We start from the raw sequence: 15,584 nt of genomic DNA on the forward strand, positions 1-15,584 counted from the left end.
GTTCGTTCTTCTATTTGTGCATTTCTCCTATGTTGTAAGGTTTTGGATAGTAATGGAGCCAGACACGTAGACTCCACGTTTGTGGGTTGACTAATTGTTGGCTGTAACGTGTGATTAATACCTGTAGACAAATAGATACACAGTCAGCAGCTTCTATTGTTGCTGGCGGAGCTCCTTTGTGTTTTTTCTTAGCGGATAAGATTTGTCTATCGTTGGTGCAATTTCATACACCAAGCCAATCCATAAAAGTAAGAGAGCAGGTAAAAAAACCTATACACCAAAAATAAATAACTTCTTTACATTTGCACTTTCTGTCAATATTCATTCCGAAAATATAATAAACATTCAAAATTAAGATATAATATTTACTCATGTAATCACCACCGTTTGATTTTAAAACTTGCCTAATTATTAGGTCAAAATTATAATTGTACAATGGGAATGGAGATTGTGAATTTGGGAAAATTCCTCTCATTCAAAAATTAATGTTAATACTTCATTATTCAGGATATCATTGACTCCAATACAAAATTACACATTTCAAAATGTTGAAATGTGAAAATTATATCTTGTTTCTTAATAACTAATAGTAAATTTATAAGGAATTAAACTGTTATATAATAAAAAAATTTCGAGGAATGAAATGAAGAAGTCAACGACACTGACATGGAATTAACTGGCTGTTGCTAGACAAAAATCGAATTTCCAGCATAAGTTAGCTAATAGAAAGCATTATTTATTTATTTTATAACAAGGATTGACTTCATGGGTATCATGATGCATTTATGCCTTGTAATCATAGGCAGGATTGCATTCTAGGATCATCATCGATTAAGGACAAAAGATTTCGACATTTTATGTACAGGTCATCATATAAATAATAATTTAAATTTGTTGTGATAAGATGATGATCTAGATTGATATTTTCACCTATATAAAGAGTGAGATGACTCGAGGTGGGTATCTTAAAATATCCGTTACATTTCTAGCACTAATAGCGCCTTGCTTCTGTTAATTTGAAATCATAACATGATATTAGAGTTTGATTCAACTGTCGGATGTCTCTGTCTCGATATCAAAATGAAACCTCCAGCCATCAAATTACCGTTTTTTTTTTTTTTTTTCCAGATAGGAATTATTAATTTTGAAATGTCAATGAAAATGATGCAGACATGCAGCACCTAAGCAAAATATATGCAGTAAGTTGTCCGAATTTCTAATAATTTCTTCAAAATTGACTCGTTTTCTCTCCATTTTATTTATTAGAATTCATTTTAAATTTGAAGTCTAAAAATTTCCAAATATGGACATTGTGAGGCTGAGTATAAGGGGCTAATAATTGGATTAAGCCAATATGATTAGTCCCCATTTCTCATTTTATAAGATAAGCAATCGAAAAAATGATAACCCAGGCCCAAGGGAAAAAGCCCACAAATGGCCCAATTATGACACCCAATGGTCTCCTTCCTTAACTGTTTACTGCTTGTCCAGGGATAAAATTGGTATTCCGACATTTAACTGAATCTCAGTTGTTTTTCTTCGAACAAAATCAGTCTCTTCGTTTCGGAAAATTTCCCGGAAAATCTCGAGAGGTAATGGACGGGAAGATAGAAATCTCCATTGACAAGCTTCCTGTCAAGCGCTTGGAAGCCATCGATGAGAACGGTGCCGAACGCTTCCCTACGTACACCTTCTCCTTCCTTTACTCACATTCCCTTTTACTTCTGAAAATTCGATACTTGAGAAATGACAAAGGAAACTATACAATTTTTAACCTAGAAACATTAACAAATTTGGTTCTGTTATTTTTCCTTCAGTTTCTGAGCTCCCAAACGGAATTTTAGGTTAATTATGATTATTTTGTGTCTATTTAAGTTAGGTCCAAACTTGAACCCTAATTAACACAGTTGTAAGTGAACGGAAAAGTAATTTTGGTGTGTTTCTATTCATATATAAAACTGTCGTAAGTTCTAGGAAGTTATTGAGACTTGCGAAAAGTAGATTCAAAACTAGTATTTGTTCGTTGTTTTGGATTACAGTGATGTTGGATATGACGAGAAGAGAGTATCATTGATTCGGCGAATAGATTTTGCATGGGCAGTGGAGAAAGAAGACGAAGAAAAGAAGAAGAAGCAGAAGAAGAGTGCAAAAGAGAGTTCCTCAACTACACCATGGCCATGGCAGAGCATGGTGGAGAACTTGCAGTTAGCTCATCAGGAGCTCTCTATTATTATCGATCTCATCAATACTGTGAGACTCACTCTCCTTTCATGTATTACTCTCCTTTTCTGATTTTCCTCCTGTATTTTTATTGTGAATATTGTGCAAGTTCAATTTGGAGGGTAGAAATCATTAGTTACATATATCTTTAACACGAAGGGGGAGTAATGTGGTCCTATGAACCTTTAACTTGTTATATTCTGGCCTTTTTTTTGTGTTTTTTGTTTCTTCCTAAAATAAACTAGAGGTTTTGGGTTGGTATTGAGTGATAGTAGAATTTTTACTCTGTTCTATTATTGGGATAATTTGGGGAATGTGGAAATGGTATGCTGCTGACAAAACATACATTTCTTATAACTTATACCTGGGAAATGATTGATATAACACTATAATTTAATAGATAGCAACATGATGTTTGGGGTTTGGTTGGCTGCAAATCTTGAAAATGTGTTCTTTACGTTGTAACAAGACAAGAAAAGACCAGACCAGACATGTAAACTGAATTTAAAACAGGTTTAAGAAAAATTTTGCCTGCACTTTAAATAGGTTTACAACAGGTTTAAGGATTAGAAATTTGTTTCCATTTGCTTGGCATATTATATTCTTGAAGTTTCTTGAGGAGGATATGATTGTGATGATGACTTTATGAAGAATGTTAATTGGTTTGCATATGATTTTATTTTGCACATATTATGTGTAGGTGGAAGCTAATGATGCTGTAACAGTGAATAGCATGACCAGGCCAAAGCCATTACCCAATGAGCATCTGGCTGACCTTGCTGTGTCTACAGCAACCAAGCTACAATGCTACCGGGTAACTTTTTTCCTCTGTCTCGTTCTTTTCTTCAGTTGGTGGGAGGAGGTGTGCAGCTGCTTTGGCGCATATTTTGTTGCTATGATACATTTTTGTTTCGGCCAAAGTTACATCTAAAGGGTTTCTAACTTGTTTTTGTTAGTGGAAGGGGCAATTCTGGGTGCACTTTTGTCCTAATATTTACAACCTATCTAGCAAATATCTTATTGCTCTGGTCCTTTTGCAGCATCTTGGTAAATATTTTAAGCAGTCTGCCAAGGCTTTAGAACAGCAGGTTGCAAGGGAAGCGAGATTTTATGGTGCTTTAATCAGGTGTGTTTGTAGTTAATTCAGAATATTGTATTATTATGACAAAGTTGGTATCTCTTAATTACTCATAATTCTAAAAACAAGCTTGAAAAATATCATTCAAACTCATGTCTTAAACTATCTCTCGTCTTTTTTACTGACAAGCTGATAGATTGCAGCAAAACTGGAAAGTTAAACGGCAGCGCGTGGCAGCAATTGCTCCTGGGAATGAAGGATTCACCATCGATCTTTTTGACAATTCATTATACGATTCAGCATCTCTATTTCGGCCCACCTCTCTATCTACCATTCGCATTGACCATGACTCAGCTGGCATGCTAGCTATAGATTTACCTCCAAAATCTTGCCGTTCTCTTCATTTTGGTTTTCTTGGTGTACATTCCAATGAAGATGTAAAGAAATCCTCTAAAATTAAAAGCTCATATTCAGTTGAGCATCCTTCAAAAGAAACTGAGAAAGAATCTGCAAGTGATAATGAAAGCATTAAAGAAACGCACTTGCTCCTTCGTAGAGTTCATCAAGCAATCTTCGATGAGCAGGTAGATTCCCTTCCCTACCCATCCTCATCCTTTCCTTGTGGTATCTTCTTGATTTTCAATTTTACATCTTTTAGGTTATTGTGGCTCCAGGTATTTGACATGGTGAACCGTGAAGCATTCAACCAATCTTTAGGAGTCAATGTGACTGGAATTCAAGAAAATTATCTACAGTTGAGCATAAGTACAGGAACTTCTGTATTTTTATCCCTTGTGCCGTCTGTTGAGGATGAACAAACAGCTGATGGGGGAGGTCACCAGATATCAGAAACTGCAGTGTTGCCTTTAGACTCGATTGATGAAGTGAAGCTGCCAGAAGAAAAACATGTATATCTTCATAAGAAGTCGAGGTTTCCTAACCGTATTAGTTGTGAAATATATCTTCAACAGATTTTTCATGAGCATGTATTTTTGAAAGCAAAGGATAGACCCCTCCCCACTGGCACTCGTGTATCTAGTCAACTTAAGGATGGGTCTGGTCTTCTCGGTCATTTCTGCATGACTGTGGCTCACAGAATATTTTCAAACAAAGTTCTTATGGAGCTAGAAAATGTGGTATTGTCCTGTACTGACCTTTTTTTTGCATTTTGTTTGTTGTTGAACTTTTTTCTTAGTGATTCTTTTTTTTTTTTTTTTTTAAACTAAATATCACAGATTTGCAAGGTCCCATATCTCCATTTAATATCTCATCCTACTTGGCATTCTCGGACATCGTCATGGACAATATTCATGAAAGTTCCTCAGTCCATTCTCCATGCAAGTTCTCACTCCCAGACATCTGACATGAAAAGCATGAAGAGTGACATCAAAACAGAATTCCGGACTAAGGTTGTGGTAAATGATGATTCCATCAATGTCGAAGCGGAAGGTGCTCCTAATGTTGTTGGCCTATTTAAGGGCAGTTCTGATGACACATGTTCTATGAACAAATATGATTGTGACTTGGCTGATCTTCCTGCGATAATTCTGCAGCAGGTAGGTAGAACTTTTCCCCACTTTTCTGTTGATTATCCTATTTGTAATCAACCTTACAAAGTCAAAATACCTGCTTCTTTATAACCTATCTTTGGATCAACGGATGGTGAGAGAAGGATAAAATGTTGTAGTTGATGTTATAATTAAGGAATCTTTAGTTTTTTCTTGGGAGTGATGGGACTCATGGATTTTTGCCACTAGAATTGATGGTTTAAGAATTAATGGCCTTCTCTGTTAACCTTAAGTGCTCTTATTTAGGCTGCTCAGAATGTAAGAAGGCTTGTGCAGGATTTGCAATTTGAAGTTAATTGCCTTTAGTACAAGGGTATGCATGGCTTTGATTGTTACCTTTTTAGAGAGAGAGAGAGAGAGAGATTCAGAATGTAAGAAGGCTTGTGCAGGATTTGCAATTTGAAGTTAGTTGCCTTTACTGCAAGGGTATGCATGGCTTTGATTGTTTCCTTTTTAGAGAGAGAGACTCAGAATGTAAGAAGGCTTGTGCAGGATTTGCAATTTGAAGTTAGTTGCCTTTAGTACAAGGGTATGCATGGCTTTGATTGTTTCCTTTTTAGAGAGAGAGAGAGAGAGAGACTCAGAATGTAAGAAGGCTTGTGCAGGATTTGCAGTTTGAAGTTAGTTGCCTTTAGTACAAGGGTAAGCATGGCTTTGATTGTTTCCTTTTTAGAGAGAGGGAGAGAGAGAGAGAGAGAGAGGGAGAATCAGAAATTGAGGCAAACAAACTTGACAAGCTTTGCAAAATGAAGTCTGAAATTGACCACAAATATGATCAAACCAAAGCATATTGGAAATGGTCATCTTGTTTCATTTTCTTTTCTGGCTCCATAAAATTAAAACATGTTAAACAGATTCTAGATCAATGAAATGATTTTTGGCTCTAAGAGTCTTTTCTTCATATTCTGAACACGTTAAATCAGAAAGATAATAAGTAAATGGATATTATTGATTTTTCTGCCTTACTGAGCTGATAGGACAATAATTATATACACATCAACATATTTTACTTGCATGATTTTCATGTTTTAATTTCTTGTTATTACCTTTGGTGATAGGTTGCAAGCCAGGTAATCCGCTGGCTTCATGAGGAAGCTCTTACGGTGGGAATAAAAGCAAATCGTGACTTTCTAAGCTTGTCCTTCGAGTTGGATCAAGGTGAAGTACTGAGCATGGTGGCACATGTGGATCCAGAAGACGTTGAAGGGTGCATCTCATGGTGGTTGGTAATGGAAGACGGTTTTGCAGAGAAGAAACTTCATATGGACATTGCAGACGATGCATCTGAATGCAGGAAGTTCTTGGGGTATTTACCTCTTGATGTTTTATACTCAACGCTGATGGATCTGGTTACTTTGTGCAGTGGAGGTGGCAGCCATTGACAAAACATTTTGTTCTTTTTTTTTTTTTTTTTTTTGTTTTTTTAACTGCACTAATTGATGATAGAGACCACACCTAAATGTTACCTTCCCTCTGTTGGTGGTGAAATGTGATAGTTTTGTATCTGATATGATTTTAGAGTACCAACTGCCTATTCATAGATAGACGAACTGTGCTTAATGTCATTTTCATTGCTGTTTTAGATGGTAAGGTAACAATGACGATGTATACAAATAGTGTATTTAAAGATCATCAAAATCGAAATCATCTAACTTTTCTCTCCGTACTTTTCAGTTGCTGGATTTTTCTTTTTCTAATTTTCTTTCATAAAGTGTCGATGCTGACTTTTTTAACAATAACTGGAGTCAGACAGGTTTTATTCTGATTTGTGAGAGTAGTTACCTGGGAAGAGTATTTCTTTGGGAATTGGAAGCTAAGGGTACTCATGGACTGGATCACATAAAATTCATATTTGATCGATCAAAGGTCGGTCAAAATTTTCATATATCTATATTCATAATGGTTAGATTTTCATATATTCATATTTATCGTATTTAATTCATATTTAATCGGTTTCATATGCCCATCAATCAAAGTCCATATTTATATTATGCTCAAGTCAGGATAAAAAAAATGAAAGTAGCTGAGTGTCTATCATTACAATAAAAAATTTAAACACATTAAAAAAAGGGTAAAATTACTTTTTATAGATTGAATTAGAATCGGATAAAATATTCAATTATATCTCCATCGGATTTAATTTTTAAATTCATAATCTATAAATGGAATGAATTTTATCTAATCCATTCAGATGGAATTGGGAGAGAAATCCAACCTATTAGGTATTTCGTGTGCACCATTGATTTTATTTTTGTGTCCACGTGCTACAGTATAATTTCGTTGAAGATTCGTTGGTCGTAGCTTATTGAAAGAGACTTCTAATGGAAAATTTCTAGAATCATTTCCTTCTGGTATTTTTTTTTTCTTTTAAAGAAACTTTTGGCATTCTTTTTGATTCCTTGTTAAAATAGAATTTGACCCTAATGGCAACGAAACTTAAAAAAGGAAAAGAAAAATTAAGACGCATTTTACTCGTTACTTACAATAATTAATTTAATGATGTGAAATTTAACAGAATGAAAAGAGTCATTAATCACGATAATTAAATAAAGAAAATTTAAAAATTATTCTGCAAAATAAAAGCAAATTCAGACTTTGATATAAAGAAAATTGTGGAAAGGCTGATCTATAAGGAATGATAAACAAACAACAGCTAATAATCTTCAAAATCTTGTTTGCTTCCACCGAATTCTTTCCTTTAGCACCTCCTTTTTTTTTCGTTCATTATTTTATAGACTTTTCGTCACTGTGACCAATCATCTCTTGTCACGTTTCAAAGATTTCATGACTTCAGCCGTCAGATCACTTCTCCTTGACTGTTGATTTACAGTTTGTTTAACTACCAGGTCAAGGAATACGAATATACAAAAGGAGCCTAATTAATTTCCAAGTCCCGTTTTAATTATTAAGTACTTAATTAATAATCATTTCAACATTCCGTTAGATACAATTACAACGTACAAACACACACCCCCTCAGACCCTCTCCTCACGCACGAGACAAGAAGACGCACTGTACGCTCCCCTCCTTCTTGCACTGTTCGAAAAGACCCATTTGCCCTTCATCCATTCCTTTTATTACATTATTATCCCATTGAGAATCCTTGCTTTCCTTGCTATTGGTGGCTGGAATCGGTGAAACCGAAGAGAATTTTCAAATTTGGGGAATTCGAATCTCGAATGTGGGGGGTAAAGTTACTTGTTTGGTCTGGGTTTTTCTATACTTTTCTCTTCTGAGGCATGTCTTTGATTCTTTCTCTTGATATTTACTGATATTTGGGACTTATGAGCTGGGTTTTATGAGGAATTCCATTTTTCTTCTGTGGTTTTTGTTTCAGCAATGATTCTTCATAATGCTATTCTTTTCCTAGTAAATGATTCTCATGTAGTTGTTAATAATTAATTCTTTTATTTTTTTTTGGTTACTTCTAATTTTAGGTGTTCATTTTAGTATGTGAGGTTGATTCGAGTGTTTAGACGGCGAGTGCTTAATCGAATTGATCGGGTCATGTAGGAACAAGGTTCAAGTAGCTAAGAGGTGAAATTCTTTGCTTAGATTATTTACAGAATTGAATTTCATTACTGGGTTTTGAATTTCTTTAGTGGAGGAGGATTTTATTGATATTTGGAATTTGAAGTTATTGGGTTAGCAATTCTTTTGTGTGCGAGTATGTCTGGTGGTTCGCCAGTTGGAGGTGGATATATGAGACAGAGACATAGCCAAGGCTATGCCTCTGGTGGTGATGATCTTGAGGATGATGCTTGTTCAAGGCCACAGCCTTTTTCTCCGCCAAGTCCCCGCGTTCGGTCTTGGGTGGAGATTGTGGAGAATGTGCTTTGGATTGCATCTGCAATTTTCATTGTTTACTTTGGTGATCGACACTCTAATTTGATTTATCTCTTGTGGCATGACGAACGAATAAGAAGGTAAGCAATTCAGTTGATGTTATTCATCTGTGCATTCACGTATTTTTGTTTGTTTTAGAGGTGCATAATGCATCTTGTGATATTTTGATGTTTATGTAATATTATAGCGACTATGAATTGGGGTTATTTGATGTTTGAATGCTTGTGAAGTGTTAGTAGACTTTTATAATTTTGATGATGCAAAAGTAGAATTGGTTGTCTCGGTCAAATTATTAGTAAAATTGTGAAAATGTTAGTAGAGTTTTATAATTGTGACGATACTAAAGTAGAATTGGTTGTCTCAGTTAAATTATTAGTGAAATTGTATCAAAGAACATTGAAAATATATTTTGAAATGGCTTGAAGCAATTAAAAAATGACCAGAGACCGGTCTTTTTATATTTTAAAACCTCAGAGAAAAGGTACTGCTGTTGGAGATTTTTCTGAGGTTCTTTTGCTTTCCAAATTGGGAAGCCCTTATGTGGAAATTGAATATTGGATCCTGTACGTGCATTCATGAATTCTGGATCATGTATTTATGTTACTATTAAGTATAGGTGCATTAACGAATTCTGGATCATGTATTTATGTTATTATCAAGTACAGGTGCATTAATGTGTAACGGGTTCATCTCATGTATTTTAAGCTGTACATGCATCAAAGCTGTCATTACCTTTTTATTCTAAGGTGAATTTAAGTGAAAAACAAGCACTTTACTTGATTTGAATCCTTTCTTTATCTTGTATATGAATTAAGCCATATTATATGGCATTTAATAGTACCTTTATTTCAATTTAGTTGTTTTCTCATCTATCATGGTTTTTGCACCTTATGTATTACAAGGTTGGAGGGGAAGATAGTAAATGTTTTGCTTTAACACCATGGCATGCTACTATCTTAAGTAATAAGAACAGAAAAAGTTGTTTATGAAATTAGCCATATGCAAATAAGACCTTTGGATTCATTATTATAGAGAAACAACTTATTGATATTGACAATGGCAAAAGGACAAGACAAAGAAAGATGGGAAATAAAAATTGACAAAGAAAAAGAAGAGGACATGTTTCATGGAAACAAACTGTTATAATTTCACTCATTATGCATTGGTTCCAGCCACTAAGGACTTTTTTATTCTTTTTCTTTTGTATGATAAGCATGTCACATCTAATGGTCAGATTTATATGAATCTTATTGAAAAGGCTACGTTGCTAACAGTTTGATGAGTTGTGGTAATCTTTGTCCACATAAGATTGTCTTCCATAATATGGCATTTTTAAAGTGCTTTCAATTATATTGTAGTTTCTATGTTTTTAATGTTTATTTTTTACATGTAAAAGCATGTAAAATTAATAAATACTAAAGCCATTATCCAGAGGACCTTGAAAAATATTTTTGGAAAAGGCTAAAAAATAAAGTAGATTCATGGGGAGGGAATTTAAAGTGAAATGGTCTTTAGAGCCGGTATAAGGCAATGATCTCCTTAAAACCTATTATGTAACATACCAGCCTTTTTTTTTTACACCTTGATGAGAAAGACATGGTCATCTTGCTAAAGATTTGTAGGGAAAACTAGGAGATGTGAGTTTATCTATTTGGCTTCACTATCTCAAGCTAAGGTTATCTTTCAGATTTCAATTAGGTTAAGTTTCTCCATTTAAAAAGAGAATCAAGGGTTGCTATTGAAAGTAGGCTTTGGTAGCTTTACATAACCAAATATTTTGGTTTTATAGGCCCAAATGTTGAATACTTAGATTTGATGATGTTGACCATTAGAAAAGCTAATTACAAATGTAAACGCGACAGTCTAAATGCAATTACTTTCTACTTTGCAATATTGTAAGTTCTCTTTAGCATTTATGTTTGCAATATCTAAAGTCCTCTTTAACATCTTAGGCACATTCAATGTGTTTTTCCCAGTTATTGGGTCACTCTCACTGAAATGATGCCCATATATCGAATTTTATAACTCAAAAACTTTGCATGCAGCTGTAGAAAACTAATTTGGCTTAAGTAATAATATTATATTGTCGAGGATTACTCATGGAGTGCAAGGAGTAGCATATGAAGTTTCTGGGAAAACCCTGGAATACCCTCCAAAAATATTTAGCTTGTCAAAAAAAAAAAAAAAAAAAAAAACTAGGGTGCATACTATCTCAATATAATCAGCCTTACAAGCTTTATAGCACAGCCTTGTGTATATTTATTTACTGATGGCAGCATTGCACTTGTGAATATGAATGAGTAGTTAATTTAGTTATCATGAAACATATTATTCACAACTCACTTCCACCTTTATACCCATCCTTTAGAGCCTGATATTGTCTATACTTGGTCAATTTCTCAAATGTCTTGTGAAATATGAGTTTGTGATCAATCAATTGTCTAGAGTGTAGTTTGACATGAGGATGTAGAAATGATGGTAGATGCATTAGAATATATCTGTATGTTTGGTAAGGCAGTCATAATAGTTTACTTGTTGCTATGGAATGAAGTATGTTGGTTCATTCTTATGAACTTTTAACTTCTTACGTTCTCTAATATTTCAAAATTTTCCTTGCAGATTGCCCTTATACCTTGGGATGGTGGGTGCCGGGGTGAATTTGGTCATTTTTTTATATACAAGTATGTTCACTTGGGGCGTCAGGAGGTTTGATGAAAAGTGGGAGCTATCAAGTATATCTGCTTTGCCATTAGTTACTTTATTGGGACTTGTCTCTTTTTGCTTGTAAGAAATAAATTTTGATGTCATTTCTGTTTTGATTATTCTATATCGCTCATATGTTTGGACCAATCCTGCCTCTAAACCTGAACCTCTTTTCACATAGGTTGTCCTTTGCTCTATGGCCAGTATGGAGTTTCTTGACCCTTCCTCTTCTGGTACATCTTACATGCTTTGGTTTTTGTTCCTTTCTGTCTGTAGAATAATTTACTTGTGTAGACTGCCTAATTCTCGTTTCTATTGCTGCAGTTCACACTGTTTATGGCTTCCATGGTTATCTGTCCCCATATCATGATTGTGACATTCAGGCAGCAAAATGATACATTCCGTATAGATTAAGAGTTTCAAACATTGGGCTACTGACGTAGATGAAGCTTTCTAACTCGAACATGATCATACTGATGGCAATTGGTATGAATTGATTATCATGCAAAAGTCTTCTTCCTAGTTTTGCCATACTAGTGCTGACTACGCTGATTGTCCTTTAAAAATGAGTCAGTTTTCATACCTCGTACATTCCTTAACTTGATGCTCCTCATTCTGTGCCTTGTGATTTTATATCATTGTGATAACAAGAATTAAGGACAGGCATGCATCAATCAGATGGTAGGGAGGCATCTTTTGTTATTTAGAGACGTTGAGCCTTTTGGGCCAAGTCTCCCCACATTATGACAAATTTTGTCATGCAATGTAAGCCTTGTCTAGGAATATAGATTTGTCTTTGATTCGGTGAAGTCGGTTTTGGTCTTATAGCAGTGAGATTGTATTTTGATACCTTTTTCTTATTCAATCAAAATTACCAGTTTCATTCTGCTTTTTTGGTAGGAAGTTGGGACTTTATTACTTGTTTAATATGTTTTTGACCTCTTGTAAACTCAATTCTCCAAACCGAACTCACCTATCTCGAAATCTTCAATTAGTATGCTTATATTTGAGGTTAGAGCAAACATTTATGGTCTCTTAGATGTTTGTATAGAGCAAAGTCCATATGTAATGGATTTGAATATCCTTGTTTTTGACAAAATTATTTTGGTGTTGGCCTGTTTTGTCAGCATGTTGTTTGGAAACTTGTGAACATATAGCCAGAGCCAAAAGCACATGTAATATTCTAATATATGTGATTTGTAGAGATCATGAGTTGTTGCTTTAGCAAATGTAGTCCAGACACATAACAACAGAGAAGATAATTAGGTGAGATGAGGAGCTTATGGGGAAATTATTATTTGTGACTATCTATCAACTCCCATTTTGATTTCTCAATATTGATGTTTCAGGTTTTTATTAAGTTTTACATAGAAGAGTAAAGACTCAACTGTTTTTTTTTTTTTTTTTTTGAACAAGAGTAGTAGTCATCACTTGCAAGCTTAGTCTACAAGTTGGTGTTGATCTTGAAATTGAACTCTTCTCATTACATTCTCTGTGTAATGAAATCACATTCATTTTTTTAATTTTAATTTAATCTAACTTTTATTTTATTTTATTTTATTTTTGTGAATTAGAGAAAGTTAATGTGAACCCCACAGCAGCAACTTTCCCAGCCCCCACAAAGACCTCAACCATGCCTTGTCTCCCAAATAGGGAAAGACAGCCTTAAACACCTCTCTGGTTCTCTCTAAAAAGGAAAAAAAATAGCCTTATAATTCCAACCTTAGTGCTTTGTTATTATTCTTATGTTTGCATCACATTCTCACATCGCAAACACTCAAGTTCTGATGGGAAAGAAAGAAAATGAACTGTTTAAGATAACCAAATGCCTTTCTTTTTCAGCACAAATTGAGCAGAAAGTGATTGTGACATCTTTGTAAAGAAAAAAGATTTTCAATCATCTTATTGATCATAAACCTCTCATTTGTCGAAAGCCAGATTGAATGGAAAGAAAAAAAAAGAAGATAAGGATATACACATATATAAGATCTTATGATGGGTATGAGTTCAACTGGGAACAGATAAACTTAGTTGTATTGCTAAAAACATCAATCACTCCATTTACATCTCTTTCATGTGGGGATCTTGGTTTTATTTTTCTTTATCATAGTTTATGGTAGGAAAAAAAAGGCTTATGTATGATTTTCCATCACTAATTATTTCTTTATCTTCTTTTTTTTTTTTTTTTTTTTTTTTCCCTTTTTTCACACTTGAATCACATGAGAGTTGAGGTCAAGTGTTTCAGGTTAAAAACAATGAAAATTTATTAAAAAGAGTCAAAGAATGTTCACAAATATGATTACCAACTCAATTAAATAGTAAATAATAATTAATTAAATTGTTGCTGGGTAATTAATTTGTCTATATCTCATTTGTAGCTTGTAAGAAACAGTTGGTGTGTCCATTTAGATGATCTCATGTGAACTGGCCCCAGATGGACTTTTTAGTTTTTACAAATGAAACTCATCAAACAAAAAATAAATAAAATAGTTTTTTTTTTTTTTTTTGGGTTAATTTGACTCTAAATGAAAAGTTCAAACTTGAGAAATTAAGGAGTGTTTTAAGTCAAATAGTTAGGAAGGAAAGCACAAAATCTAGAAGGAACCTTCCCTTGTCAAATGGGAACATCTTTCTTGCAAGAATCATTCAAAAATGGGGTACATAGAAATAATAATGAACAATTTGGTGAAATTTCCCCTATGTGTACCTGTACGAAGGTATAGCTTATTTCTCATGGGGCCTTTTGTTGACCTATTTCTTAAAATTCAATTTCCTACTTGCAAAGGAAACTTGATGGATGGGGTAAATAAAAAGACTATCAGTCATCCTCATGATTCAATTATTTTCTATTTGCCCAGACAGATCCTTAGTGTTTAGTAATATATCGTTTTGACTAACTTTTGGAGGTTAAGATAATATTTTATAAAAAGTTAAGTTATATAACGTTTAACTTTTAATATTTTATGAAAAGTTACTGTAATAATTAACGGTCAAATGCTACTTGAATAACTAATAGCTATACGCTACTCAAACAACTAACAGCTCAACGCTACTCAAATGGCTATCAGCTAAATACTACTAAAATAGTTAACGGCTATCAAAACAATTGATTTTGCCAAATAGACCCGCGATGAGAAAAACTTTGAATTATGGACAAAAGTGAAAAACAAATTGCAACAACCTAAATAATATTAACCCACAACAACCATTAATAGGTAGATCCTTCTAATTTGTTGGTTTAGGATTTGTAAAAATTAGGAATTCAAATTTTACTTATTATAATTTAATTCAGTCTCAATTTAAGTATTGATAAAGTATGATTAAGCACGTGTGATATGTAATAAATATAATTAGAAGTGAGAATTTGGTCGGAATTGATTCAATTCAGTCTAATCAAATGAATTTTAACAATAATTGAAACTGAACCAAATCAATTTGTTATCAAACCGAACTAGATCGGTTCAAATTTAATTTAGTTATTTTGAACGGATTAATCTATTTCAAACATAATAGATTAATTTGATTAGCTATGTATGAGATTGAAATCAAAATCAAAAACCAAATGGTAGTTATTGTTTGAAGAACGTTAATAGATTTTAAAAAGTTGATAGAACCAAATTGAAATAAATTGGTACGAATCGATTCTTAGATCTAGCAATTTCTTATTATAAGTAGAACCACCTACTTGCCTTTCTATATTATTTATTGAAATAAAAAAATCTTTAACACTAGATAAGAATAATGTATTGAACACTTTTAACACTCAACACATGCAAGAAATGTGGAAGTCACAACTCACATAATCTCTTAACATGATTTAGGGTAATCTAATGGAAAGGAGACTATTATTGTCTATATCCAAAACTTTGTAGAAATACATATTGTTCATTATTGTACTTAAGATACTCGTAATCATCTCTTTTTAATCTTGACAATAATTTTCATTATTAGAACTCCCAAAACATGAGAATTTTTTGCACAGGAGGAGTCTTGTTAATTTAAAAAAAAAAAAAAAGTAAGAGCATGGACATGGTGGGGTGTGGTTATCATAATCCAATCACAGTGGTCTTATTCACTCTTAGATGTAGATCCTATTGCCCATCAAGATCATCACCATAGAATTTGGTAGGACCTAACATCTTCTTTTTTTATTCACAGACACGCCAATG

The 15,584-nt window shown here is 33.6% G+C and overlaps 2 protein-coding genes across 8 annotated transcripts; both read left to right on the forward strand.

The window, feature by feature from the left end:
* Window positions 1–1,514: 1,514 nt before the first annotated feature.
* Window positions 1,515–6,532, forward strand: LOC149494464 (RNA polymerase II transcription mediator). 4 transcript variants are annotated; one of them, XM_089725303.1, is made up of 8 exons: window positions 1,515–1,684; window positions 2,040–2,250; window positions 2,921–3,034; window positions 3,261–3,346; window positions 3,495–3,882; window positions 3,973–4,434; window positions 4,534–4,858; window positions 5,925–6,088. In XM_089725303.1, the coding sequence occupies exons 1-8, from the start codon at window positions 1,596–1,598 to the stop codon at window positions 5,954–5,956; spliced, it is 1,707 nt and encodes a 568-aa protein (XP_089581429.1). In that variant the 5' UTR covers window positions 1,515–1,595; the 3' UTR covers window positions 5,957–6,088. The 4 variants fall into 4 exon arrangements, with proteins under 4 accessions (XP_089581429.1, XP_089581427.1, XP_089581430.1 ...); XM_089725301.1 differs by having other exon boundaries at window positions 1,516–1,684; window positions 4,534–4,854; window positions 5,925–6,532; XM_089725304.1 differs by having other exon boundaries at window positions 1,520–1,665; window positions 2,040–2,272; window positions 4,534–4,854; window positions 5,925–6,532.
* A 968-nt stretch (window positions 6,533–7,500) lies between these two features.
* Window positions 7,501–12,318, forward strand: LOC149494465 (testis- and ovary-specific PAZ domain protein). Of its 4 annotated transcripts, none has more exons than XM_089725269.1 (6): window positions 7,501–8,103; window positions 8,304–8,403; window positions 8,504–8,792; window positions 11,332–11,496; window positions 11,597–11,648; window positions 11,740–12,318. In XM_089725269.1, exons 3-6 carry the CDS (start codon window positions 8,536–8,538, stop codon window positions 11,827–11,829), a joined length of 564 nt encoding a protein of 187 aa, XP_089581395.1. In that variant the 5' UTR covers window positions 7,501–8,103; window positions 8,304–8,403; window positions 8,504–8,535; the 3' UTR covers window positions 11,830–12,318. The 4 variants fall into 4 exon arrangements, with proteins under 4 accessions (XP_089581395.1, XP_089581394.1, XP_089581393.1 ...); XM_089725268.1 differs by having other exon boundaries at window positions 7,501–8,054; XM_089725267.1 differs by having other exon boundaries at window positions 7,501–8,403.
* Window positions 12,319–15,584: the final 3,266 nt, after the last annotated feature.

This window comes from Jatropha curcas, chromosome 8 (assembly GCF_041381405.1).
Source record: "Jatropha curcas cultivar XTBG-Jc1 chromosome 8, XTBG_Jcur_1.0, whole genome shotgun sequence".
NCBI lineage: Eukaryota > Viridiplantae > Streptophyta > Magnoliopsida > Malpighiales > Euphorbiaceae > Jatropha > Jatropha curcas.